At 50.1% G+C, this 27,636-nt stretch overlaps 2 protein-coding genes across 2 annotated transcripts in view; one reads left to right on the top strand and one right to left on the bottom strand.

Moving 5' to 3' along the window:
* LOC114590399 (methylenetetrahydrofolate reductase (NADPH)-like) overlaps positions 1-27,636 on the bottom strand; it is a 256,188-nt gene that overhangs the window by 10,144 nt on the left and 218,408 nt on the right. The window lies entirely within an intron of this gene.
* The window catches only part of LOC144328311 (basement membrane-specific heparan sulfate proteoglycan core protein-like), a 159,309-nt gene continuing 134,835 nt past the window's right edge, over positions 3,163-27,636 (top strand). The window contains exons 1-9 of the mRNA XM_077930981.1: positions 3,163-3,211; positions 9,857-9,966; positions 10,942-11,000; positions 13,239-13,399; positions 19,300-19,425; positions 20,678-20,791; positions 21,703-21,963; positions 23,756-23,875; positions 26,809-26,940. Coding sequence (XP_077787107.1) covers positions 3,172-3,211; positions 9,857-9,966; positions 10,942-11,000; positions 13,239-13,399; positions 19,300-19,425; positions 20,678-20,791; positions 21,703-21,963; positions 23,756-23,875; positions 26,809-26,940 — 1,123 coding nt within the window. The 5' untranslated portion in view covers positions 3,163-3,171. The remainder of the gene's footprint in view (positions 3,212-9,856; positions 9,967-10,941; positions 11,001-13,238; positions 13,400-19,299; positions 19,426-20,677; positions 20,792-21,702; positions 21,964-23,755; positions 23,876-26,808; positions 26,941-27,636) is intronic.

Raw genomic sequence — 27,636 nt, 5'->3', positions numbered from 1 at the left:
TCCTATGGGTTTCAGTCAACTAGGTTTTACTTAGGAGGCGGTTGGAGGATGGATGGCGGCTAACAGATTGAGGTTGAATCCTGACAAGACAGAAGTACTATTTTGGGGGGACAGGAGGCGGGCGGGTGTGAAGGACTCCCTGGTCCTGAATGGGGTAACTGGGCCCCTGAAGGACCAGGTGCGCAGCCTGGGAGTCATTTTGGACTCACAGCTGTCCATGGAGGCGCAGGTCAATTTTGTGTCCAGGGTGGCTGTCTACCAGCTCCATCTGGTACGCAGGCTGAGACCCTACCTGCCCGCAGACTGTCTCGCCAGAGTGGTACATGCTCAAGTTATCTCCCGCTTGGACTACTGCAATGCGCTCTATGTGGGGCTACCTTTGAAGGTGACCCGGATACTGCAACTAATCCAGAATGCGGCAGCTGGACTGGTGACTGGGAGCAGCCGCTGAGACCATATAACACCGGTCTTGAAAGAACTACACTGGCCCGCCCGTTTCCGAGCACAATTCAAAGTGTTGGTGTTGACTTTTAAAGCCCTAAACGGCCTCGGTCCAGTATACCTGAAGGAACGTCTCCACCTCCATCGTTCTGCCCGGACACTGAGATCCAGCGCCGAGGGCCTTCTGGCGGTTCCCCCGCTCAGAGAAGCCAAGTTACAGGGAACCAGGCAGAGGGCCTTCTCGGTAGTGGTGCCCTCCCTGTGGAACGCCCTCCCACCAGATGTCAAAGAGGAAAAAAACTTCCAAACTTTTAGAAGACATCTGAAGACAGCCCTGTTTAGGGAAGCTTTTAATGTTTAATAGATTATTGTATTTTAGTGTTCTGTTGGAAGCCGCCCAGAGTGGCTGGGGAAACCCAGCCAGATGGGCGGGGTATAAATAAATTATTATTATTGTTATTAGTGCGGCATAGGAATGCGCTCATTATTTCCCTCAAAAAAATATAGTCCGGCCCCCCACAAGGTCTGAGGGACAGTAGACCGGCCCCCTGCTGAAAAAGTTTGCTGACCCCTGTCTTGGCTGAACAGATGGGGCAATGGAGGCGTTTCACATGGGGGGGGGCAGGAGGGCTGCAGGGAGGGGGTTGTTAGGGATATGCCTGGGAGGAAATTTAGGTGGGGTTGTTGTTGGGGAGCATAGCAGCAGGGGGCGCCGACTTATAAAAAATATTGGGGGGGCCCATACCGGGGTCCATACTGGGGGCAGGATGACAGTGGTGCTTTTTCATGCAAGAACCGGCCTGCCCTCCCCAGGCTTCGCGCCGGGAGGCGGCCACCCCCTCCTACCAACGTCACCTTAGCCGAACCCAGAAAAAAAGCCCCGCTCCGGCGGTGGGAACTGCCGTCCCCTCCATTCTCCCCTCACCCCGGTCCCTCGCCGGCGACGAATACGCCGTTCCTCGGCCCCGCGGCTCCATTCCTTTCTAAAGTCCCGCCGCTGGGGGTCTTCCTCTGACAGACCGACCTGCCCGCCCCTTCTCAGGAGCTCCCGGTCACTTTGGGAGGCGCGCGCCGGAGTCCCCTGCACGGTTTTTGGCAAGGTGCCTAATAATTTTCTTAAATTATTGGGGGGGCAGAGCCCCCCCAAACGAATTTTTGAGGGGGCTCGGGCCCCCTCAGGCCCCATGGAGTCGGCGCCTATGCATAGCAGTGAGCGTGCCCATGCTTGGTCCTTTCGTCTTAGCCCCCCATCCTGCCCCGTATGTCTACTTCCTTCCCTTCTATTGATGGCTGACAATTCAGCACTCAATAGCCAAACTTCCCTGCCCTTCCTACCATCTGGGACAGCTGCATATTTCAGCATTTCAGGACTAGATGGCCATGTTATAAGGGGGGAAAACCCTGCTCTTTTCCCCTTGTCGATATCCAAGAGCCCAGATAGAGTCCTTAAGTGGGTTCCCTATCGGTGGGAGAAAATAACAGAGGCCAGCCAGAGAATATTGAGAAGCAAAGTGGCTAGCAAGCCTCATCTTTATCCAACTGTTGCAACAGGGTCCCCACTCACCACATGCAGGAGGCAGAAAGAACCCAGAACAATGGTACATAAACCCTGATAGACTTTTGAAATTGCCCACCCTGGAGCTCAAGGTAAAGGGACCCCTGACCATTAGGTCCAGTCCTGGCCGACTCTGGGGTTGCAGCGCTCATCTCGCTTTACTGGCCGGGGGAGCTGGTGTACAGCTTCCAGGTCATGTGGCCAGCATGACTAAGCTGCTTCTGGCAAACCAGAGCAGCACACGGGAACACCGTTTACCTTCCCGCCGGAGCGGTACCTATTTATCTACTTGCACTTTGAGGTGCTTTCGAACTGCCAGGTTGGCAGGAGCAGGGACCGAGCAACGGGAGCTCACCCCGTCGCGGGGATTCGAACCGCCGACCTTCTGATCGGCAAGTTCTAGGCTCTGTGGTTTAACCCACAGCGCCACCCGCGTCTCATTAAACCCTTATATAGACTTTTGAAATTGCCCACCCTGGAGCCCAAGACCACTCCCCCAAAGCATCATATATGTATCACAGAAGGGGGTGGTCTGTCTCCAGCAGAAAACCTGTTTGCCAGGATATCTGTTAATGGTCACTGATCACTTTACCTGAGCAGCCTGGCCTTTCCTTCCGAAGGTAAATACTTTAAATTCCTGAATCCTGGTCACAGGCTCGCCCTATTCACACACAAATACGCCCTTAAGACAGGTAAGCAAAAGACAATGGAGAGGCTTTCCCATTTCCTTCCTCCTTGCAGAGAAATATTTGAGGACCATTTGGGAGAGTCAAAATGACTTCAGGATGGGTCTCCTGTACTATCTCAGGCACGTGGTTTATATCCTTATGTGTGTGTGTTTGCCTTGTAAATTTATGAACATATGATTTATATATTTGAGATTTATAAATTCTTACCACAACCCTCGGGGTCCCTTCCAACTCTACAATTCTATGATTCTATTATTCCTTCATCAGCTGCCTCAATAACCAAACCTCCCCATCCTTCCTTCCAAATTTCTGTGTCCTTCCTTTTCTGTTACTCTTAGTCGGGCACTAGAATTTCCAATAACAAAACTGGTTTTTCCTCCTCTTCTCTTCTCTTCTCTTCTCTTCTCTTCTCTTCTCTTCTCTTCTCTTCTCTTCTCTGCAGACCTTCCATCTCCTCCTCCTGTCGGGCTCCCTCCCCCTGCAAGCATGACGGGTGCAGAGACCCTTGAGGACGACTCTCTGCTCAGTAAGTGGCTAGTCCCTAACCCACTGTTATAGAAAACACTGCTCCTTTTCCCTTATGGGGTATCCAAGAGCCCAGATAGAGTCCTTCTGTGGGTTCCCCATCGGTAGGAGAAAATAACAGAGGCCAACCAGAGAATATTGAGAAGCAAAGCGGCTAGTAAGCCTGATCTTTATCCAACTGTTGCAACAAGGTCCTCACTCACCACATGCAGGAGGGAGGAGGGACCCAGAACAATGGGGTGCGAGCCCTTATATAGACTTTTGAAGTTGCCCACCTTGTAGCCAGAGACCACCCCCCAAAGCATCATACATACATCACAGAAGGGGGTGGTCTACAGCAGAAATACATCACAAGAGGCTGTCTCCAGCAGAAATCCTAGGATACCTGATAATGGTCACTGATTGCTTTACCTGGGCAGCCTGGCCATTCTTTTGTGATGGTAAATACCTGAATTCCTGAATTCAGGTCACAGGCTCACCCTCTTCATACACAAATACGCCCTTAAGACAGGTAAGCAAAAGTCAATGCCATTTCCTTCCCCCTTTCAGAGAAATATTTGAGGACAATTTGGGAGAGTCAAAATGGTTTGGGAGAGTCAAAATGGCTTTAGGATTGTTCTCCTGTACTATTTCAGACACGTGGTTTATATACTTATGCATGTGTTTGCCTTGTACATTTATGAAGGTTTATTTAATATTCTTATACCACCCCCCAGCATGGGTCATTGCAGCCTGCATGTGAAGAAAGCCAGAGGCTATGCTGCCAGGAGGGGGCTGAGTTGGGGTGCCCTGCTGTGCCCCCCCAAAGCCATTGTTATGGTCAGAAGAAAGCTGTTTTTTTGGTGGTGGGGGGCAATGGAATAATTAGCTGCCTGCTGGAAATTGTCTGGCAGGGAGAGGGGTGTCGTGGAGCGAGGGCAATGGTGCTCAGTGGTTAGAGCGCCTGCTTTGCAGGTTCAGCTCAGGGCGGCGTCACCAGGTAGTGCTGGAAATCTCCCTGCAGAGCTGCTGCCAGTCAGAGTCAACATTATTGAGCTAGGTGGACTGATGGTCCGACTCGGTCGGCGAAGACAGCTTCCCGTTATTCTATCCGAGAACAAGTTGGGTGCCTGGGAATTTTTGGGTGGGCGTTTAAGGAGTGCTTTGTGATGATCCCATGGGCGATCTCTCTACCCCTGGACTTTTGCAATGAGGGAAGGGGAGGTTTGGCCAGCCAAACTGACTCAGCCAACAGGAAGAAGCCCGCAGGCCTCTCTCTCTCTCTCTCTCTCTCTCTCTCTCTCTCTCTCTCTCTCTCTCTCTCTCTTTTATTGTTCTCCTTCTGCGACTCAAAGTGATTTTCCAGCTCACCCGCCCCAGGGAGCGAGAGGCGAGGCACTGAGCGCAGGGCTCCTTAAAAGGAATCAAAGACTTGGGGCTGATTTTTACACGACTGGAGCAACTGCAGGGGCGGGGGGGGGGGGTGACATTTGCCAAGCCTTTACAGGGTGCAGGCGGATAAATCTGCCTGGATATTTGCCTGGGTTTCTCTGGTCCTCTGCTCCGCTACCCCCACCCTGCTGCCTTTGCCAGGCCTCTTCCCTCTCTTTAAGAGCCTGGCGGCCGGATCAGGCCAAAAAACCTCATCTGGCCCAAGCGCCCGGTTCTCAGCGTGGCCAAACAGATGCTCCAACAGGCAGCAGCCCCAGGGTGCAGCAGCAGCACCCTCCTCGCGTGTGAGTCACAGGGATTTGGAGGTAGACTGCGCCTGCATCTGGAGGCTCCATCGGTTGAGCGTAGTGAAGCTAAGAAGCGGCGAAGGGCCTGGTGGATCAGGCCAGTGTGCCCCATCTAGTCCACAGAGTCCTGCTCTCACAGCAGCCAACCAGATGCCCATTGTGGGAAGCCCGCAAGCAGGACCCGGGTGCGAAAGAAGCTGGAATCCCCGTGGTTCCCAGAAACAGGCATTCTGAAGTATTACTGCTGCTGATTGTGGAGCCTTTCCCCTTAAAATCCTTCCTTTGTTTAGAAGGGGCCTGCCTCCCCACCCCACCTTCTATGGGTCTGCTTGTATCTCCTTTTGTAACTCCTTTCCAGGAGTTGGGGCCAAGATGGCTTCTCCTCGCAAGCCCACATCTGGCTCCCCAGATGTGCCCCAGGCCATCTCCCAGGCCTTGTCCCAAACAGGTGAGGCTGTGGCAGGAGACTCTCAGCCTGATCTACCTCACAGGGCTGTTGTGGGGATTGAAATGCGGAAGGGGGAGAACAGTGGGATATGAATGTCGTGAAACAGAAAGAGATAAAGGCTGCCTGCCTATTCCCTGACAATAGCTGTGCCCCAGCAGAGAGGGAACTGCACTCTACATGCGCTCAGAGGAAGCACCTTCCTCTGCTGTTTTGCTCCCACCTTCCAGAGCTGAGTTTCCAGCACTTAAAATAATAATAATAATAATAATCTTTTATCAATAATAATAATAATAATACAGTGGTACCTCGGGTTACATATGCTTCAGGTTACATATGCTTCAGGTTACAGACTCCACTAACCCAGAAATAGTACCTCAGGTTAAGAACTTTGCTTCAGGATGAGAACAGAAATCGTGCTCCAGTGGCGCAGCAGCAGCAGGAGGCCCCATTAGCTAAAGTGGTGCTTCAGGTTAAGAACAGTTTCAGGTTAAGAACAGACCTCCGGAACGAATTAAGTACGTAACCAGAGGTACCACTGTAATAATAATAATAAATTTTATTTATATCCTGCCTTCCCCAGCCGAAGCCGGGCTCAGAGCAGCTAACAACAATAAAAGTAACACAGCATTCTAAAATCAGTTCATTCTAGAATCAATTCAAAATCGAATTAATGGCAACCGTTGGGCTGGAGTTCTGGGAGGATTACCGAAGGAAGGGGTCAGGCTGTGCCTTGGCCAAAGGCCTGGTGGAACAGCTCTGTCTTGCAGGCCCTGCGGAAAGATGTCAAGTCCCACAGGGCCCTGGTCTCTTGTGACAGAGCGGTCCACCAGATCGGGGCCACAGCCGAAAAAGCCCTGAGCTTCAAAGGGCTGGATTAATCCTTGGGGTGATACTAACCCCGGAGGCAACAATCTGGGTCACCCCCCCCAAAAAAAAACATGTTGCAGAACCTGGCATGAAAGATTTGCATGTGGCTGTGGCAAGGAAGAGAGTAAGTCAATGGGGTTTTTTTTTTGGGGGGGGGGGTGAGAGAACTGCCCCTTTCCATTTCCTCCTCCCAAACATTCATCCCCCTTAGGAAAAACAATACTGTTAGGGCATTAGAAAGGGCTGTTTGAATCCATGGGCATGGCACATTCTTTGGGGGTGACTCTGCAGGCAGGGAGGAGCGGGCAGCTCTTGCCAGGTCATGGGGGCACAGTGGCACATGGGGCATCTGAATGGGGCCTTTGTATGGGTCGGACAACGGGTACCCCTGTTTGCCCGGGCTGCATTGGAGTGGGATACAGGCACCCTGGCACCCCTGCCTTGGCTTGCTGTCCTGGGAGTTGGAGAAGGAGGGCTAATGCAATTCTGGGCTGCATCCACAGAAGTCTAGTGTCCAGACCAAGGGAAGTAATACCGTATTGGCCCGGATATAAGCCGCACCCACAAATAAGCTGCACCTTTAAAATTTGGGGGGGAGGGAGAGAAAAAAAAGACAATACAGTGGTACCTCGGGTTAATAACTTAATTTGTTCTGGAGGTCCGTTCTTAACCTGAAGCTATTCTTAACCTGAGGTACCACTTTAGCTAATGAGGCCTGCCGCTGCCGCCGTGCCGCTGCCACACGATTTCTGTTCTCATCCTGAAGCAGAAAGGCAGCGTGGCATGTCAGATTAAGACCTTGGAGAGACCAGGGTTCAAATTCCCCAACTCAGCCATGAAGCTCCCTGGGTGATGTCGGGCCAGAGTCACTTCTCTCTCAGCCTCACCTACTTCACAGGGCTGTTGTGAGAGAAAAACAGGGAGAGGGAGAATCATGTAGGCCGCCTTGAGCTCACTGGAGGAAAAAAGTGGGACAGAAATATAATCAATAAATAGTCCTGCTCAGAGTGGATCTGTTGAAAACAATACAGCAGCTGGGAAACCCAGCCAGATGGACGGTGTATAAATATATTATTATTATTAGTCTCAGGGTTCCTGTTTTGACTCACTGCCTAGCCTTGGTCACATCACCTGCCTCTTCCTAGATGGCCACCTGTCATGAATTCTTTAGTAGAGATTCCTGCATTGCAGGGGTTTGGACTAGATCGCCCTTGGTGTCCTCTTGATTCTACAATTCCCTGCTCTTTGTCCTACCCCAGGGCTGCTGTGCAGCCAGACACAAGACCAGCCGGGCAGTGTCCTATCCCCACATTGACAAAGTGCAGTTAAGGGGCCCAGTTAACTGGAGTTAAGATTATCATGTCTCAAGAGCGGGGCCTTTTCTGCAGCGGCTCCATGGCGATGAAACGCACTCTGCTAAGAAACAGGCCTCTGATCTCCCCAGATCTCCTGCTGCAGGCAGGGAAAATGTGTGTTTAGGGACAAGGACAAGCAGACAACTTTGCCTAGCTTACAATACACTGTTTTAACACAATTGTAATTTAATTTGCTGTGTGTGTGTGTGTGTGTGTGTGTGTGTGTTTTAAAGGTGGCTTAGAAATATTGCAAACAAGTAAAGGAGTACATTTTAAAATTAGCCAAACAGCCTTGCAATGAGCTAGCGGGTCTGGGAGCCCATCTCAGTGCCAGATGCAGCAGAATCGGCCCTCTTTCTTCTTCCCCCGGGAAGTCAGAGCAGCAAACACCTTGAATTCTGCAGAGGCTGGAAGCCAAGGGGCCAGTCACTACCCTGGCAGTAATTCCTGCATTGCAGCGGGTTGGACTAGATGACCCTTGGGTCCCTCTTCTAAATCTGTGATTCTGCGATTCCCTGCTCTTTGCTCTTTTTGCTGTATAACTCTGCCCTGCCTCAGGGCTGCTGTGCAGCCAGACACAAGACCAGCCTGGCGGTGTCCTATCTCCCCATTCAAAAAGTGCAGTTACGGGCCCCAGTTAACTGCCTCGGATGAAAGGTAGCAGCCAAGCAGAGCTGCCTCTCGCCCCCGTTCCGTTTCCCTGCAGGGAAAGCGCTTGATGCAGACACGGCTCTCGCTGCAGAGGCACCTGGAGCCCCGAAAACGTTGCTGTCGCACACCCTTCCGTCGCTTGGCCTGCCTCGCAGCTGGGCCTGGGAGCTGCCGCTGGCCAGTGCTCCTGGCAGGCAGCCTGTGTGAAATCTGGGGGTGGCGAGGCTGATATCCAGGGCCTTTTTGTCTCTCTTTCCCTCCCCTTCACGGACTTCCACCTCATCTCCCCATCTTGGAAGGAGGGGTCTGCTGAGGCCTTGCATGCCTGTGTGGGGGCAGGGAGGCATGTCTCATGAAAGCTATCGCCTGGGTGGGGTGGCATATTTGGTGCCTTTCATTTGAGACACACACACACACACACACTCTCTCTCTCTCTCTCTCTCTCTCTCTCTCTCTCTCTGGCAAGAGTTCCCTTGCGCTACAGTTAGGGCTTTGAAATCCTTCGCACTCGCATCTCCGGCAGCTTCCATTTTGCAGGAAGTCGGCGACATGTTCTTTCTGCGGTTCCGGCAACTAGGCCCTCACTTGTCTTCATTGCCCCTTGCTTGCTTCCATTACCCCACTGCCTTCCTCTGATGCAGAGCAGGGAACAATGTGGCCCTTCAGATGTTCTTGGACTCGAATTGTCTCTTACTGTTGGCCATGTTGGCTAATGGGAGCTGGCGTCCCGACAGTGCCAGAGGTTCCCCCTCTGTGAACTACTACTACTACTTCTTCTTCTTCTTCTTCTTCTTCTTCTTCTTCTTCTTCTTCTTCTTCTCCTCCTCCTCCTCCTCCTCCTCCTCCTCCTCCTCCTTCTTCAGCGATCCCTCGTAGCCAAGTAAGATTGTCTTCCATAAACACGGTTTTAACAGTGAGTCCATAAGTGGCTGTGGAGGCCAATTCTGGATCCACACGTCCTTCCACGGTGGGGACATAGGTTTCCGGGCGGAAGTTGATCACAATGAGGGTTTGCCAAGCGTGCCTTCCTCTTAGCACGTTTCTCCCTTGCATCCTGAGCATAGCTGTCAACCTTCCCTTTTTTTGGCGGGAAATTCCCTTATTCCAGCGCCGTTTCCCGCTGCTTCCCGCTGCTATCCTGGATTATTAGATATCCCATAGACTGTCCCCGGGACATGTGAGGCTGCTGATCCCTTATTTTCAAGGCTGCTGATCCCTTATTTTCAAATCTGAAAGTTGACAGCTATGGTCCTGAGTTCGAGTGTCTTCAAAGCCCATGACACCTTTGGTAAACGCTGTTCTCCAATTGGAGCGCTCGCAGGCCAGTGTTTCCCAGTTGTTGGCATTTATACTACATTTTTAAAGATTTGCCTTGAGAGAATCTCTGTGAATCTCATTTGCCTTCACTGCCCCTCTCTACCTCCATCATTGGGCTTCACTGTCTCCAATGCTGCCTTGCAGTAAGGAAACTTTCGACACACACGAGAATTCTCATTAGTATCTGTCGTCGTGAGTGTTTAGGTAAGAGAAGGCTATCTTCTGTATTAAGTCACTAACGGGACCAACAATCTCCTAACTGTCTCCTTTCCATCATCTCTCCCCTCTAGTCTATTTCCGGGCCCTGGTGAATTTCACAAAGTCCATCGACTACAGCTCCCGCCTGGATGATGTCAACTCAGAGGAGTTCCAGGATGTCTCCAAAGCGGTGGTGGACACGGTAAGGCCTGATTCTGTCCCATTTCCACAAAGGAGCTGTCCCAAGGGGACAGAGATCATGACCCTTTCGACAGTCTTATCCTCCTCTAATTTTATACCCCTGTGCGTTTGGATCAAAATAAGCACCTACTCCCATAAGATTCCCTTGAACTCAATGTTTTAACATCTGCTAGGGTATACCTGATCCATGTTCCACCCTCCCTGGAGTTAAGATGTTAATGTATCAGGAGCAGGGCCTTTTCTGCAGTGGCTCCATGGTGTTGAAACACACACGCCTCTGATCTCCCCAGATCTCCTGTTGCAGGCAGTGAAAATGTGTGTTTGGGGGCAAGCAGACAGCTTTGCATAGCTTTCAGTGCATCGTTTAACACAGGCTTCCTCAACCTCGTCCCTCCAGATGTTTTGAGACTACAATTCCCATCATCCCACTGGTCCTGCTAGCTACGGATCTTGGCAGTTGTAGGCTTAAAACAGCGGTTCTTAACTTGTGGGTCCCCAGATGCTGTTGGACTACAACTCCCATCATCCCTGAGCTCTGGCCTTGCTAGCTAGGGGCGATGGGAGTTGTAGTTCAACAACATCTGGGGACTCACAGGTTGAGAAAGGCTGGCTTAAAACATCTGGAGGGCCGAGGTTGAGGAAGCCTGGTTTAACACAATTGTAATTTAATTTGCTTTGCATTTTGTGTGTGTGTGTTTTAAAGGTGGCTTAGAAATATTGCAGCTAAGTAAATGAGTACATTTTAAAATTAGCCAAAAAGCCTTGCGAGGAGCTAGCAGGTCTGGGGGGCCCTCTCAGTACCAGATGCAGCAGAACTGGCCCTCTTCCTTATCCCCCGAAAGGTCAGAGCAGCAAACACCTTGAATGGTTCTACCCTGGCAGGGATTCCTGCATTTCAGGGGATTGGACTCAGCGACCATTTGGGCCCCTTCCAATTCTGCAATTCTACGAGGCTGATGCAATTTTCTCTCTGCAGCTGGAGTCTGAATACTACAAGATCCCCGGAGAGCAGGTGGTTAGCGTGGTCTTCATCAAGTGAGTCCAGGGGTTGGTTTCCATGTCCAGGGTGCCACGGAGGCAGGATTTAACCCCCGCCTGTGCTGTTTACTTTTAAGGAGCTTGCATTGCAGGCAGAAGCTCTTAACCGGGTGATGTGAGATTGTGGGAGCAAGCAGAGTGTAGGAGAAAGACCAAGAAGCCCCACCAAGAATGGCCCCAATCCTTAGAAAAAGGATGGGGGACACCTGGGCTGGTGCAGAACTACAACTCCCATCTCTACAATGGGCAATGCTAGTGGCCAGGGCTGGCTGGAGCTGGAGTCTAGCAACACTAGACTGTCACTTGCCTTCACTGCCCCTAGCTGCCTCCATCACAATCTTGCTTTGTTTTAGAAGAGGGAAAGGGAATGTGTGGCCCTCAAGACATTGCTGGGCTCCAGATGACGTTGGATTCGAACTCACATCCTTCCTGACCGTTGACCATGCTGGCTAGTGATTGCTGAAGTGCCAACAACAACAACAACAATTTATTATTTGTACCCCACCCATCCGGCTGGGCTTCCCCAGCCACTCTGGGCGGCTTCCAACAAAGATGAAAAATACACTAAAATGTCACATATTAAAAACTTCCCTGAACAGGGCTGCCTTCAGATGTCTTCTGAATGTCAGGTAGTTGTTTATCGCTTTGACATCTGATGGGAGGGCGTTCCACAGGGCGGGCGCCTCTACCGAAAAGGCCCTCTACCTGGTTCCCTGTAGCTTTGCTTCTCGCAGTGAGGGAACCGCCAGAAGACCCTCAGAGCTGGACCTCAGCGTCCGGGCAGAACGATGGGGATGGAGACGCTCCTTCAGATATACTGGACCAAGGCCGTTTAGGGCTTTAGCACCAACACTTTGAATTGTGCTCGGAAACTGGGAGCCAATGTAGGTCTTTCAAGACCAGTGTTATGTGGTCTCGGCAGCTGCCCCCGTCACCAGTCTAACTGCCGCATTCTGGATTAGTTGTAGTTTCCGGGTCACCTCCAAAGGTAGCCCCACGCAGAGTGCATTGCAGTAGTCCAAGCGGACAACATTTGAAGGCTACAGGTTTCCCATCACTGAAGTAGACCATAACTTGCATTCAGTGCCTCTGGCTACCTCCAATCAACCTCCTTTCAATGCAGGGACAGGGACCCTATAGCTGTCCTTGGACTCAGCCTCCCACCCTCAGCCCTGACCACTAGGCATGCTGGCCGGGGCCGGTGAAAGGCAAAGTTTTTCCAGCATCTGAAGGATCACCCCTTTCCCAGCCTTGCTTTAGAGAAGACCTTGTTCCAATGTTAACGAGATGACGAGATCCAGAAATTTGTTTCTTTTAATCAACAGCTGCAAATTGAGATATTTTAGGAGATGCAAAGAGGTTGAGGGAAGTTCTTTCACATGTGGTGGACTTGTAAAAGGGTAAAAGAGTATTGGGAAATGATCCGTAATGAATTGGAAAAAAATGTTTTAAAAGTACTTTTCAAAAAAAAAAACCAAAAAAAAAAACCAGAGTCCATTTTCTTGGGGATACATTCAGACTGAAATTCCCAGGTGTCAAAAAAGGTTATTTATGTATGCCACTACTGCAGCCCATGTTTTGTTAGCCCAAAAATGGAAAACGAGTGAGGTCCCAACCGAAGAAGAATGGCAACTTAAGCTGCCGGAATATGTGCAGCTTGCAGACTTAACATATAGAATAAGAGAACAAGAAGAACATATGTTTAGATAAGATTGGAAAACGTGTATTGAATATATGGGAAATAATTCTGTACAGCTGAAAACGTTGGCAGCATTAAGATTAATTCAGTGTAAATAAGTTTTGATGGATGTAATAATGGTTTAGTTTTTGTAAAACATGCAGGGATTTATGATATGCAAAATGAACCATGGAAAGAGAAGAAGGGAAGTCATTAATATTTTAAGGATGCTTAAATGAGTATTCTAAATTGTAAAACAGAAAATTTAATGAAAAATTATACAAAAAAGAGAGAGAGATATTTTAGGACAGTGGTTCCCAAACTTGGGTCTCCAGCTGGTTTTGGACTACAACTCCCATCATCCCTAAATCAGTCCCCAAAGCAGCTTGAGAGCCACATTTGGGAAACACTGTTTTAGGATCTGAACAGCACAATCCCTGGAAAGGAAGAGTTAGGTGGGAGGTGGGAATTGGACCCTGTCTCCAGACTCAGGTTTTACCCCCTTCAGCACATGATGGGTCCGTGAATTGTGCCCACGCACCTTCTTTCCCCCCCAGAGAGATTGACGGCTACATCTTCGTGGAGCTGGACGTGGGCTCCGAGAGGAACGTGGACGAGGACCAGATCCGCCAGGTGCTTTTCTCGGTCATTGAGAGCGGCTCCATCGCCTCCTACGTCACCTCCACGTGGGGATTCCAGTTCCGCCGCTTGGGAGCAGGTGAACCAGACTGGAACCTATATGCGGGTTAGGATGGGGTGGAGTTTATTGTGGAAATGGGCGCCCCCCGTCCCATTCACCATTACCTGTCCATTTGCTTTCAGCCCAAACCCCGCCTCCCCCCATTACAATGGAGCCCCCAGGTGAGTGTGGCGTCAGAGGGGTGCAATGGGACCTGGAGGCGTCTGTCCCAGGGGCAGAATAGAGTCGGGGAGCCCCTTTCTCACCAGGCACCTCCCCTCTCGGTTCGAGGGAAGGTGGGTCAACCCGGGGCCCCCAGATGTTGTTGGACTACGATTCCCAACATCCTCAGCCAGTGTAGGTGATTGTCAGGGTTGGTGGCCGTCCAAGAACAAATGAGGACCCCTAGTTGAAGTGCACTGGTCTGTGTGGTTGCGGGAGAAATTCGCATTCAGTTCACTTTAGAAGGGAGATCCCTTCAAATTCACACTTCGTGAAACACAAACTGAAACATAGCCATCCTTGCAAGCTGGCACTTGTGCAAATTTCAGGACACCGTTTTCCAAACAAGCGATGTGTGCAAAAAAGTATATATTGTGCGGGGGGCGTGGGCGTGAAATATGAGCGAAATAACATGCCCCAAATGCATTATACTAGAGAAAATCCCTTGCAGAACAGTGTCAGAAACACTATTCAAAAATGAAAAAAATTCCTTCCAGTAGCACCTTAAAGACCAACTAAGTTAGTTCTTGGTATGAGCTTTCGTGTGCATGCACACTTCTTCAGATACGAGATCTGTACGAGATCTTCAGATCTGTAACTGGAACTATTCAAAAATGAGTTTGCTGAGAGAAGTTTGCACTAAAGTGATGATCGGTTTTCACGGGTGTTGTTTCTCCCTTGCTGCCAGCCAAAATTGCAAATTGCTGTGGAAATGCGGAGAAACTGATTAAAAAAATAATAATCTTCAATTAAAGAGAACCATAAAACAAATATAAAACAGATCAGAAACAAAAGCAGCTATCGTAGCAACAGTCAAAATACAAAAAAGCAGGAGATCTAAAACCAGTTCAAATCCTGAAACTGAATTTAAGATAGGAAAGGAGAGAAACTGGGTTGAAATGGATGAATTTACCCATCCCTAATGATCACCCCCCCCTCCCAGGAACCGTCACCCCCCCTCCCTTTGGCTCCTCCTCAGCACCTCCTTGGAATCCCGTATGGAAGAAAACATCCGAGATTGTTCTTGCAGCTGCAGGGCTCACGTTTCACCATCTGTGAGGTCTGGCCAGAGTGATCTTTGCAGATTGTAAGAGGGAGGTTTCGGAGCAACCCTATGCTCTCCGCACAGAGAGAGCACACACTTCTCTTGCTCAGCTATATAGCAGGAGAGGCCGCCTCCATAGCGACACATTTCCACCATGGCTGTGCTAGCGGTGCATCTGAGTGCCGGTCGCTCAAAAGTGCCAGAGGGAGGAGCTGCTACTGCACTCTCAAGTCCTGTTTTGCCGTTTCCCATAATCTCATCCCACTTTTAATTTGCACACCGCCTTTCTATATTAACATTCGCAAGGCGGTTTGCAAGCTTGAGGAATCAGCAAGGATTGCACACCTTCTGACAACCTGCTCCAATACCAAAAACATGTCATAATAAAAATAGAACAACAATCCATTAAAATATACAGTGGTACCTTGGTTCTTGAACCAAGTTTCTTGACCCGTTTTGGAACGTGAATGCCGAAAACCCGCAAGTAAATGCTTCCGTTTTCGAATGCACCTCAGAAATCAAATGGCTTCTGCTGCATGTGGTTCCATTTTCTCAATTGAATTTGCAGATAGCCCTGTTTGCGCCTCGGTTTTCGAACGTTTCGAAACTCGGAACGGTTTTCCGGAACAGATTACGTTCAAGAACCGAGGTACCACTGTAACAGCACACTGTAAAATTAAATATCAGCACATAATAATGAAGCAGAAATTCGTTCTTAGCAATTGCAATAGATAATTTCTAAACTATAATCAACAAAAAATAACGGCAAGTCACAGGGCATAAAATAGCACAATACAAATTGAGAAACAAAGACACACAAAATTATTTTTCAGAAATATATACCTGAACTCCTTTCCCCCCCAGGTGCTTCTGCTGTTCCTAAAGTCATGGTCTGGGAAATCCTCCCAGGACTGGAGGAGGTGGGTTGAGGCAGGTGGCACAAGCCATTGCCTGGTGGCCAGCACAAAGTCTCTCTCACCTGGCATCTGTTTGGCCACTTTGGGGACAGGATGCAGGACTTGATGGGCAGAACCTCATTCAGCACGCTTGTCTTATACGCTTGTTGTTGTTTAGTCATTTAGTCGTGTCCGACTCTTCGTGATCCCATGGACCAGAGCACGCCAGGCACTCCTGTCTTCCACTGCCTCCCGCAGTTTGGTCAAACTCATGCTGGTAGCTTTGAGAACACTGTCCAACCATCTCGTCCTCTGTCTTCCCCTTCTCCTTGTGCCCTCAATCTTTCCCAACATCAGGGTCTTTTCCAGGGAGTCTTCTCTTCTCATGAGGTGGCCAAAGTATTGGAGCCTCAGCTTCAGGATCTGTCCTTCCAGTGAGCACTCAGGGCTGATTTCCTTCAGAATGGATCGGTTTGATCTTCTTGCAGTCCATGGGACTCTCACGAGTCTCCTCCAGCACCATAATTCAAAAGCATCAATTCTTCGGCGATCAGCCTTCTTTATGGTCCAGCTCTCACTTCCATACATCACTACTGGGAAAACCATAGCTTTAACTATACGCTTAGGTTCAGCTAAACAACCTCCCTATTGCGTCTCCTGAACACACTGCCACTAAAGTTGCAACGGGCAGCCCTGGATCTCTAGTGGGAGAAAAACATCTCTGAGCTGTGCATGGATCGGCAGAGCTACCTGCCTGTCCCACAGCCGTTTTCGAGGGGTGGGGTGGCCTCCAGGTCCCTTTGCGCTCGCCTGCCTGTGTTGTGCCGTGTGTTTCTCTGTCAGTGTGAGTGACACCCCTGGCCCCTCCCTCGGGATCTGTGAATCATGCCCGAAGGAACACAAGCCTCTCCCTCCAGCTGGGCTGTGGCACGCAAGGGCAGGGACTGGCATGTTGCTTCCTGATGCCCGCCCCGCCGGGCAGAGTGCAGTGCCTGGTTTACAGCAGTGTGGCGTGGTTGGGAAAGGGCCGCAACTCAGCGGGCAGAGTCCCTGCTTGGCATGCAGAAGGTCCCAGGTCCATTCTCCAGGAATGCATCTCAGTAGGCTGGGGAAAATTTCTCTGCCTGAAACTCTGCTGAGCCATTGCTGCCAATTATTATTATTATTATTATTATTATTATTATTATTATTATTATTATTATTATTTTATTTATATCCCACCCATCTGGCCACTCTGGGAGGCTCCCAACAGAATTGCAAGTACAATAAAACGTCAAACATTAAAAACCTCTCTAAACAGGGCTGCCTTCAGATGTCTTCTAAAAGTCAGGTAGTTTATTTCCTTGACATCTGACGGGAGGGCATTCCACACTGAGAAGTCCCTCTGCCTGGTTCCCTGTAACCTCACTTCTCGCAAGGAGGGAACCACCAGAAGACCCTCGGCGCTGGACCTGAGTGTCCGGGCAGAATGATGGGGGTGGAGACGCTCCTTCAGGTATACTGGACCGAGGCCGTTTAGGGCTTTCAAGGTCAGCACCGACACTTTGAATTGTGCTCCGAAATGTACTGGGAGCCAATGTAGGTCTTTCAGGACCGGTGTTATGTGGTTTTGGCGACCACTCCCAGTCACCAGTCTAACTGCCGCATTCTTGATTAGTTGTAGTTTCTGGGTCGCCTTCAAAGGTAGCCCCACGTAGAGCGCATTGCAGTAGTCCAAGCGGGAGATGATCAGAGCATGCACGACTCTGCAAGACAGTCTGCGGCAGATTGAGCTGGTAGACAGCTGCTCTGGACACAGAGGACCATAAGAGAGCCGCTCCTCTGGCTTCCTGGGCTCCGTCTGGATTTGGGGACTGCAAGGCAAGGTCCTTGCCTGCACCAGGCAGGTCCAGGAACATTGGGAGCTGCGTTGTGCTGAGTCAGACTACCGGTCCATCTAGCTCAGTGCTGCCTACACTGGCTGGCAGCAGTGGCCCTCCAGGGTTACAGACAGGGGAAAGTTCCCACTTCTGTCTGGAGGTGCTGCCCTTAGGGGTTGAACAATGCGTGCCAAGCCGGTGCTCTGCCACTGAACCACGCTCCTTCCCATCACGATAAAACAAGTTTCTAGACCTCATGGTTCAGAATAGTAAAGGACTAATCTGAACAAGGCATGCTCCCTTATATCAATTCAGAGCACTGAGTGCACCTTGCTCTGTATTTTTCTACTCTGTGACTGGCAACAATATCTCTGTTGGGGACTGAGCCTGCAGCCTTCTCCATGCTGAGCCCCACCGCTGAGTCTGGGGGAACCTCAGAGTGCTCCACTGCCTCCTTCCCTGACCCCCTGTGCTGGGACGATGGAGAATCTGTTTGTATTGATGCCAATCTGTGAAGTAGCTATCCAAAAAGCAGGAAGGAAGCTTGGAAGTCTGGGGCGTTTGTGTGGCTGGCTCTTGGTTTGCTTGGCTTGTGCTAGTAGCCCCCTAACTGTGTGCTGTGGGTTTTGGTGTGTGCCAAAGGTGGGGTTCTGCTTTCTGGGTGGGTGGGGGTGGAACACAGCTTGGAAGGGGGCAGGTTTGCTTGCCTGGGGGGGTGTGCTGGGGTTCATTCCCAGCATGATGAATTGCCCCCCCCCCCAAGGCTGGGTGAAGCCTTTCCCAGGAATAGTAGTCTAGCCCCCTGCAATGGTGGAGTCACAGCTAATAGAATCACAGAATTGCAAGGGACCCCGCAGGGTCATCCAGCCCAACCCGCTACAATTCAGGAATTACAGGGGGCAATGCAGTTAATTCTAAAGCCAAGCTAGACTCTGTTAGGTTATTTAGGGTATCCTCAGAGACCATGGGAAGGTTCAAATTCATCGGCGCGAACCCTCACTCAACTGCTGTGGGGATAAAGGAGGCAGCCAGGAGGGATAGGATGGGATGAGGGGGTAGAATTCAGCTATTGCAGAATTCAGCGGTCAGGTTGCTCACCAGAGCAAAACGGTTTGAGCACATTACACCGATCCTGGTCGGAGTGCACTGGCTACCGATTAGTTTCTGGGCCCAACTCAAAGTGCTGGTTTTGACCTATAAAGCCTTAAATGGCTCAGGACTGCAATACCTCAAGAACTGCCTCTTTCCATATGAACCCACCCAGACCCTGAGATCATCTTCTGAGGCCCTCCTTCATGTGCCTCCTCCTCGAGAGGTCCGGAGGGTGGCAACACGAGAACGGGGCCTTCTCTGCAGTGGCTCCCCGTCTGTGGAATGCCCTCCCCAGGGAAGTTCACCTGGCGCCTTCATTGCACACCTTTAGGCGCCAGGCAAAAATGTTCCTTTTTAACCAGGCCCTTGGTTGATCTGTTTGACATCCTATACCCCTTTAAAATGTGGCTCTTTTCTGGGAGGTGTGTGTGTTACTAGGTTGTTGTTTTCATTCTGATTATATATGTTATGATTTTTTTCTGTGAACCGCCCTCAGACCTCAGTATAGGGCGGTATATAAACTCAATAAATAATAATAATAATAGAGAGAAAAGGAGTCACTCTTGTCACCATTGTCAGCCCTTAAAGTGAGTGAGAGAAGGGAAGATTGCGCCCGTAGCTGCAAGAGACCCGTGGAAGGGGGCGGGTGACGACATACTAGTGCAATTTAAAGCGTGGCAAATTTGCACTGTGAGCTGGATTGAGGTTTTGGTGGAGTCGCTCCTTTCCTCGAAAGGAGGGCTCCAGAGTGCAGCCAGCTTCTCCCTGCTACACCCCCAACCTCTCTCTGCAAGAGTGGCCCTGATGCCCCCTATTTGCTTTCAGTGACACCCGTGGTTCGCGCTTGCACAGCCGATGAGTTCAGGTGCAGGAGTGGCGAGTGCATCTCCAAAGAGTTCCTCTGTGACAGCCGATCGGACTGCCGGGACATGTCGGATGAGCTGGACTGCGGTGAGCATGGCTGTGGGCTGGGGGTGATGGTGCGACGGCGCAACAACACTTTCCCCCCTTGGGCCCGCCCTCACCTAAATATAGTGCACCCACCTCACAGAACAACAGTTCCACGAATTCCTATAAACTATCCCAGATTAGGGACATGGGTGGCGCTGTGGGTTAAACCACAGAGCCTAGGACTTGCCGATCAGAAGGTCGGCGGTTCAAATCCCCACAACGGGGTGAGCTCCCATTGCTCGGTCTCTGCTCCTGCCAACCTAGCTGTTCGAAAGTATGTCAAAGTGCAAGTAGATAAATAGGTACCACTCCGGTGGGAAGGTAAACGGTGTTTCCGTGCGCTGCTCTGGTTCGCCAGAAGCGGCTTAGTCCTGCTGGCCACATGACCCGGAAGCTGTACGCCAGCTCTCTCGGCCAATAAAGCGAGATGAGCGCCGCAACCCCAGAGTCGGCCACGACTGGACCTAATGGTCAGGGGTCCCTTTACCTTTACCTATCCTTTACCTTTACACGGGTCCCTTTACCTATCCAGATTATATTGTGGCTGACTTGTGTGAGGAAAAACTTAATAATTTGGAGTCTCAGGCAGGATTTAATCAAACAAACAAGCGATTTTATTTAACAAAATAAGTTTATGACACAAAGTGGGTAAAACATAGGCTACTTCAGATTATAATGCTCTTTCTCAGCTGTTGCACAGCTGTTGCCGCTTAATACTTTGGTTCTTAAAGAAGGTGTTTTCTGTCAGTTACACACCCTTTTAACAACCCTACTCCAATCGCCTTCTCAATCCGGCCTGCGGACGGTCCGGGAATCAGTCGAATGTGTGCTTTTATTTAAAATGCATCTCTGGGTTATTTGTGGGGCATAGGACTTCGTTCATTATTTTTTTCCAAAACATAGTCTGGCCCCCTGCAAGCTCTGAGGGACAGTGGACCGGCCCCCTGCTGAAAAAGTTTGCTGACCCTTGCTCAAAATCCTCCCCTTTTCAAGTCCCCCTCCTGGAACCCTGGCCAATCAGAGGCTGCCATTCGTTAACTGTTTGCTGGCAGGGAAAAAGAAAAAGAAAACACTTGGGGACCCAACCTGCCCAGCAAAACAAACTTTTCCGTCATAGATGGCAGTGGGCGGTGGGGGGGGCGGGCGGGCAGAGAATTCACGGCCGGCATCCCTTTCACCCCCACGAGTCCGTAATGCCAGCATTGCTTGGGTTTGGACTAGATGACTCTTGGTATCCCTTCCAACTCTACAGCTCCCGAGTGCGGCAGCGATGAGTTTGGCTGCGACAACGGCGAATGTGTCCTCCTGGAGGATCGCTGCGATGGCCACGCCGACTGTGATGACGCCTCGGACGAGGACGGCTGCGGTGAGGAACGAGGCAGGGGGTGGCCTAGGCAGAAGCTGTTGCTGCCCCCTGCCCCATTTGGGAAAAAGAAAAGCTTTTAGCACTTCTTTTATTCTTAATATTTTTTATTCAATTTCACACTGTGCATTTGTATTCAATCATTAATCACAATCATCAACATTTAGGATTCCCTGAATCCTTTGATTCACCCCTCTATGGTTTCCATTATCAAACTTTTTCTACTGCATTACATATATTTTCTCTTTTTTTCTTAAAATAATCCCTTTTTTCCTTAATTTTTGAAACATTACAAGCATTGCTCAGATCCTGCCAAAGTTTTTAGTTGTTTACAGTGTTCTTTTAGGTAAATTGTAAATGTTTTCCATTCCTTATTAAAGTTTCTATCTTCCAGGTTTCTGATGTTTAAATGAGTATTTTAAATTGTAAAACAGATAATTTAATAAACATTTTACACACACACACACACACACACACACACACACACACAGAGTGTCAAACCTCGGTTCCCGAATGCCTCCATTATGTTTTGGTTCCCAAACGCCCCAAACCCAGAAGTAAATGTTCCGGTTTTCGAACGATTTTCAGAAGCTGAATGTGCTACTGTTTTGAGTTTCCCTATCGTGTTGAGGTTTCCGCTTTCAGTTTTCAGTTGTCGAACGTCTTCTGGAATGGATTATGGATTATGTTTGACAACCGAGGTTTGACTGTATGTAAAATAAAGATGAGATTTGAATTCTCCTTATCCTTTTGACTTCCCAGCATCCCCCTCTCTATCAAGCCACAGCGAGGATCAAGCGATTCATCCTAGTCTCCCTTGCGTCGTCCGGGAGAGGCAAGTTCTGAGTTCGAGACCAGAACTCTGGAAGTCTCGGGACGAGGCACTGACTTCCTCCTTTCTCCCCTCTCTGCAGGCATTACCACCCCTCGGCCGCCTGTCACCTCCGCCCGGCCCAGCACCACTCGGGTGCCCGCTACCACGGCCTCAGTGACCACCCGCCGAGCCCCAGTCACCGCTCCGCCTGGGGCCTTCCCCGCCAAGCCCTCCCTGCCCCCCTTCCCTCGACCTTGCCGGAAGGACGAGGCCGTCTGCTCCAACAAGCAGTGCATCCCCCGGGACTACCTCTGCGATGGGGAGAGGGATTGCAGCGACGGAAGCGACGAGAGCAGATGCGGTGAGCGCCCGTTGGCGAGTTGCTTGAGGAGCCGGACCACGGATCCACCGAGCTCTGTGTGGGCTGCACTGACTGGCAGCAGCTTTCCAGAGTTATGGCAGGGGGACATTCCCAGCCCTACCTGGAGAATGGAAGCTGGGGCCTTCTGCATGCAAGGCAGATGTCCCACCATGGGGCTTGAAAGCAAATTTTCTAGTCTTTGTGGTGCTGAAAAATGCACTGATTGATATAAGGAGCAGTCTTGTACAGAGTCAGACCATTTCGCTCTGACTACATGGACTGGCGGGACGCGGGTGGCGCTGTGGGTTCCATCCCTCCGAGGTTATATTTATATTTATAATCTTGCAACTTGGCTGGTCTATTTACTTAACCGACCTGGAACAATCTACCAGAGAAAAGGCCGCCGCCCATGGGACAGAGGGTCATTGATGAATGATAATCCAGCTTCTACCTAGGGTTTTAATAGGTCATAAGATTTTATGGTATTTATATTTGTAATGTATTTTGGTCTGTGTTTCTCCTTTGATGCTGTGGCCTGTCGGCTACGCAAATAAAGTCTATTATCTATTATCCACAGAGCCTAGGGCTTGCCGATCAGAAGGTCGGCAGTTTGAATCCCCGCGACGGGGCGAGCTCCCATTGCTTGGTCCCTGCTCCTGCCAACCTAGCAGTTCGAAAGCACGTCAAAGTGCAAGTAGATAAATAGGTACCGCTCCGGCGGGAAGGTAAACGGCGTTTCCGTGCGCTGCTCTGGTTCTCCAGAAGCGGCTTAGTCCTGCTGGCCACATGACCCGGAAGCTGTACGCCGGCTCCCTCGGCCAGTAAAGCGAGATGAGCGCCGCAACCCCAGAGTCGGTCACGACTGGACCTAATGGTCAGGGGTCCCTTTACCTTTACCTTTTTACACAGACTGGCAGCAGTGGCCCATCAGGCAGGGGATATTCCCCACCTGGAGAAGCTGCCAGGGATTGAACCTGGGGCCTTCTGCATGCCAAGCAGATGTTCTGCTGCTGAGCTACAGCTTACCAGGGCCCCAGAGTAATCTAGCATCAGCTTCTGTTTTGTGGGGCTAAGTAGGACCTTGTTTGATCATCGAGTCCTAGAATTGTGATCATAAACTATTTGCTACAATTTTAGCTAACAGATTAAAAAAGATGGTAACTACATCAGTCCACAGAGACCAAGCCAGGTTCTTACTAGGCCGACAAATGAAGGACAATGTAAGGTATCTAATTAACTTAATAGAATGTTTGGAAGTGAGAAATGAAAAACAGGCCACATTAATATTTTTAGATGTGGAGAAAGCTTTTGATAATATTTCTTGGCCATTTTTGATTAAGGTATTAGAGAAAATGGAAATAGGGAAATATTTCCTGGCTGGAATTAAAGCGATCTATACTGATCAATCCACAAATATTTTAATAAATAATATTCTTTCAGACAAATGCCAGATAGAAAAAGGAACAAGACCAGCTGGTTCCCTATCTCCATTGCTGTTTATTATGACATTAGAAATGATAAGTTGAAAAATACGTTAGAAAAAATGTCTGGTGTGAAAATATGTTTTAAAAAGTTAGATATTTGGGAATCTGGCTAAGATATTTGGGAATCTGGTTGAGAGAAATCTCAACTTATTTTAACATTGAGTCCTGGATCTTTAGAGTTAGAATCAACCCCTGGGGGGTAATATTGCCCGTCCCTCTGCTGCTCAGAGAACCCCTGACAGATGGGGAGGGTTTTGTGGGTCATGGCGGGTACCAGCTTCTGAATTCTCTCTCTGTCTCCCTTACAGGCACCCCCAGCCCCTGCGAACCCAACGAGTTCAAGTGCCGGAACGGTCACTGCGCCCTCAAGCTCTGGCGATGCGACGGGGACAACGACTGCACAGACGGCTCGGACGAGCTGAATTGCCGTAAGCGTTTTGGGAGCGCCAGGGGTTTGTCGATTTGCATCTGGGTTTCGTGTCCCAGGGCTTAACACAAGCACTCCAGGTGGCTCACCACAGCTGAGGCCCTTTGGAATGGATCCAGCGAAGTTCCCCCTGGAGCAGGCCCCTTGGAATTACAGTGGTACCCCGAGTTACAAACGCCTCAGGTTACAAACGCTTCAGGTTACAAACTCCGCTAACCTGGAGTTGAGAACTTTGCCCCAGGATGAGAACGGAAGTTGTGTGCCGGCGGCGCAGCAGCAGAAAGAGGCCCCATTAGCGAAAGCACGCCTCTAGTTAAGAACAGTTTCAGGTTAAGAATGGACCTCCGAAACGAATTAAGTATGTAACTAGAGGTACCACCATAATGGGGCCGAAGTTAGTCATGCCCAGTGAACATCAGTGGATCTACATCGGTGCGTAGTGGGACCCGCCCTGTGGAACGCCCTCCCACCAGATGTCAAAGAGAACAACAACTACCAGACTTTTAGAAGACATCTGAAGGCAGCCCTGTTTAGGGAAGCTTTTAATGTTTAACATACCACTGTATTTTAATATTTTGTTGGAAGCCGCCCAGAGTAGCTGGGGAAACCCAGCCACATGGGCAGGGTTGGGTCGTCTTTATTATTATTATTATTATTATTATTATTATTATTATTATTACTACTACTACTACTACTCTGAGTAGGACCAGCAGCAGAGGGGGCCCATTGGAATTAATGGGGTGAATAGGCGCTTCTGGTAACTTCAACGGGTATGTCCTCAGTATTCATAGAATCATAGAATTAAAGGGTTGGGAGGGACTCCCAGTGGTCATTTAGCCCAACCCACTGCAATGCAAGAATCACTGGCAGGTGGCCATTTGGGCTAGCATTGGATACAACCGTTTCTTTCTTGTGTTTATTTGTTTATGTATTATCAACTTTACTGAAAATTCTTAAAACAGTTGCCAAGCATATACATGAAGCTTTGAAGGCAGTCATCCACATGGCATCAAAACTTTAAACTACAGTGGTACCCCGCAAGACGAACGCCTCGCAAGACGGAAAACCCGCTAGACGAAAGGGTTTTCCGTTTTGGAGGCGCTTCGCAAAACAAATTTCCCTATGGGCTTGCTTCGCAAGACGACAGCCCATAGGGAAATCTCCGGGGCAGCGGGGAAGCGCAGCGTGTCTTCCCCGCTGTCCTCGGACCTCCTCCGAAGCCTGGCGGCGGGTCGGGACACCTCCTCCCGCCATCGCCGGGCTTCGGAACGATGCCCCGAAGCCGGACGGCGGGGCGGGAAAGCCTCCCCCCGCCGCCCGGCATCGGAACGATGTCATGAAGCCGGGCGGCGGGGCGGGAACACCTCCCCCCGCCGCCCGGCATCGGAACGATGCCCCGAAGCCGGGCGGCGGGCCCGCGAAGCCTGGGCACGCTGATCTCAGCGCGCGCAGGCTTCGGCATGCTGGCAACTCTCCGCAAGCAGCGGGAGCGCTCCCGCTGCTTGCGGAGAGGTCCGCGAAGCCTGTCCAGGACAGCTTTTGAAGGCAGGCGGGGGGGAACAAAGACTTTCTCCCCCCGCCTGCCTTCAGAAGAGGTCCTGGACCTCTTCTGAAGGCAGGCGGGGGGCAAAAGTCTTTGTCCCCCCTGCCTGCCTTCCCAGGAGCTTTTAAATCGCCCCGGACAGCGGAGAAGTCCTCCGCTGTCCCGGGCGATTTTAAAATGCCGCCCGCCAGCATTTTAAGATCGCCCCGGACAGCGGAGAAGTCCTCCGCTGTCCCGGGGTTTTTTAAAATGCTGGGGGTGGGAAGAAAAGCCCTTGTCCCCCCCCCCCCAGCCTTCAGAAGAGGTCGGGGGGGCAGACTGTCCCCGGACCTGGTCTGAAGGCGGTTTCCCTAGGAACGCATTAATTGATTTTCAATGCATTCCTATGGGAAACCGTGCATCGCAAGATGAAAAACCCGCAAGACGAAGAGACTTGCGGAACGAATTAATTTCGTCTTGCGAGGCACCACTGTACAGGTGCCATTCCAGTCCTTCTAACAATTTTAACTGTTTACAGTAGTCTTTAAGATAAGTTATAAATTCTCCCTATTACTTATTAAATTTTTGCCGTTCTTGCTTTCTGATTCTTCTGGTCATTTTTGCCTTTTCGGCCTAATCCATCAAGTTGATCTGCCATTCTTCTCTGGTTGGGACTTTATATTATTTGCATCTCTGGGCCAATAACATCCGAGCAGCCATGGTCACGTACATAAATAGTCTTTTCTGCTCCATTGGGAAACGTTTCAGTAGGTGCCGAGAAGTGTACAGTGGTACCTTGGTTCTCAAACTTAATCCGTTCTGGAAGTCCTTTCCAAAATCAAAGCATTCCAAAACCAAGGCGTGCTTTCCCATAGAAAGTAATGCAAAAACGGATTAATGCGTTCCAGACTTGTAAAAACAACCCCAGAAACAGCCATTTAACATGAATTTTACTATCTAACGAGACCATTGATCCATAAAATGAAAGCAATAAACAATGAACTGCAGTCACACAATCAATCAATCAGTAGCTGAACTGGGTTCCACACAGTGACAAAAAAAAAAAAAAAAAAAAGAGCCACAAAAACGCAAAATAAATAGCAAAAGCAGACAGACCTCTGCGTAACACTCAAATTGGAAGTGTGGCACTCAGAACGGAGCACGTTTGGCTTCTGAAGAAAGTTTGCAAACTGGAACACTTACTTCCGGGTCTGCAGTGTTTGGGTTCCAAGTTGTTTGAAGACCAAGGCGTTTGAGAACCAAGGTACCACTGTACAATGAAGGCACTTGCCTGACGGTCAAGAGGCGGGGAGTTCCGCAGTGTAGGTGCTGCCACACTAAAGCAATATCAAGCTGGTGAGCCCGTTTCTTCACCCCAGGCTGCTCCGCTAATGCTCTTGTCCTCTCTGCAGCTACCAAGGGCCCCGGGGACACCTGCGCTCCAGACCAGTTCGTCTGCGTGTCCACACGCACCTGCATCCCGGCCAGCTACCAGTGTGACGACGAGACGGATTGCGCAGATCGCTCTGACGAGATTGGCTGCAGTGAGTGGGGGGTGGGGGTGGAGAGCAAGATGGAGTGGGATGAGTTAAGCCCCCTCCCCAAAAGTGGACTTTGAATGTGATTTGTGTCCTGAGGCACATGAACCACAAAGTTCCCAGGAAAACAATAAATCACCCTGACACAGAATATTTGGTTTATGGGTTCAAATAGGCCACAATTTTATTGATTACAGATGTGAGTGGTTTGTCTTAGGCATTGAGGTGAAGCCAGGCTGTATCTTGACTCCTACCTGCCTGCAGGGAGTCCATGGAAGGGTAAACCACCGATGGGGGTGCCCTATGTTGTTGTTGTTTAGTCGTTTAGTTGTGTCCGACTCTTCGTGACCCCCTGGACCAGAGCACGCCAGGCACTCCTGTCTTCCACTGCCTCTCGCAGTTTGGTCAAACTCATGCTGGTAGCTTCGAGAACCCTGTCCAACCATCTCGTCCTCTGTCGTCCCCTTCTCCTTGTGCCCTCCATCTTTCCCAACATCAGGGTCTTTTCCAGGGAGTTTTCTCTTCTCATGAGGTGGCCAAAGTATTGGAGCCTCAGCTTCAGGATCTGTCCTTCCAGTGAGCACTCAGGGCTGATTTCCTTCAGAATGGATAGGTCTGATCTTCTTGCAGTCCATGGGACTCTCCAGAGTCTCCTCCAGCACCAGAATTCAAAAGCATCCATTCTTCGGCGATCAGCCTTCT

The sequence above is a fragment of the Podarcis muralis genome, chromosome 7 (genome assembly GCF_964188315.1).
Source record: "Podarcis muralis chromosome 7, rPodMur119.hap1.1, whole genome shotgun sequence".
NCBI classification, from domain to species: Eukaryota; Metazoa; Chordata; class Lepidosauria; order Squamata; family Lacertidae; genus Podarcis; species Podarcis muralis.
This window is presented reverse-complemented; position numbering and strand designations above follow the sequence as displayed.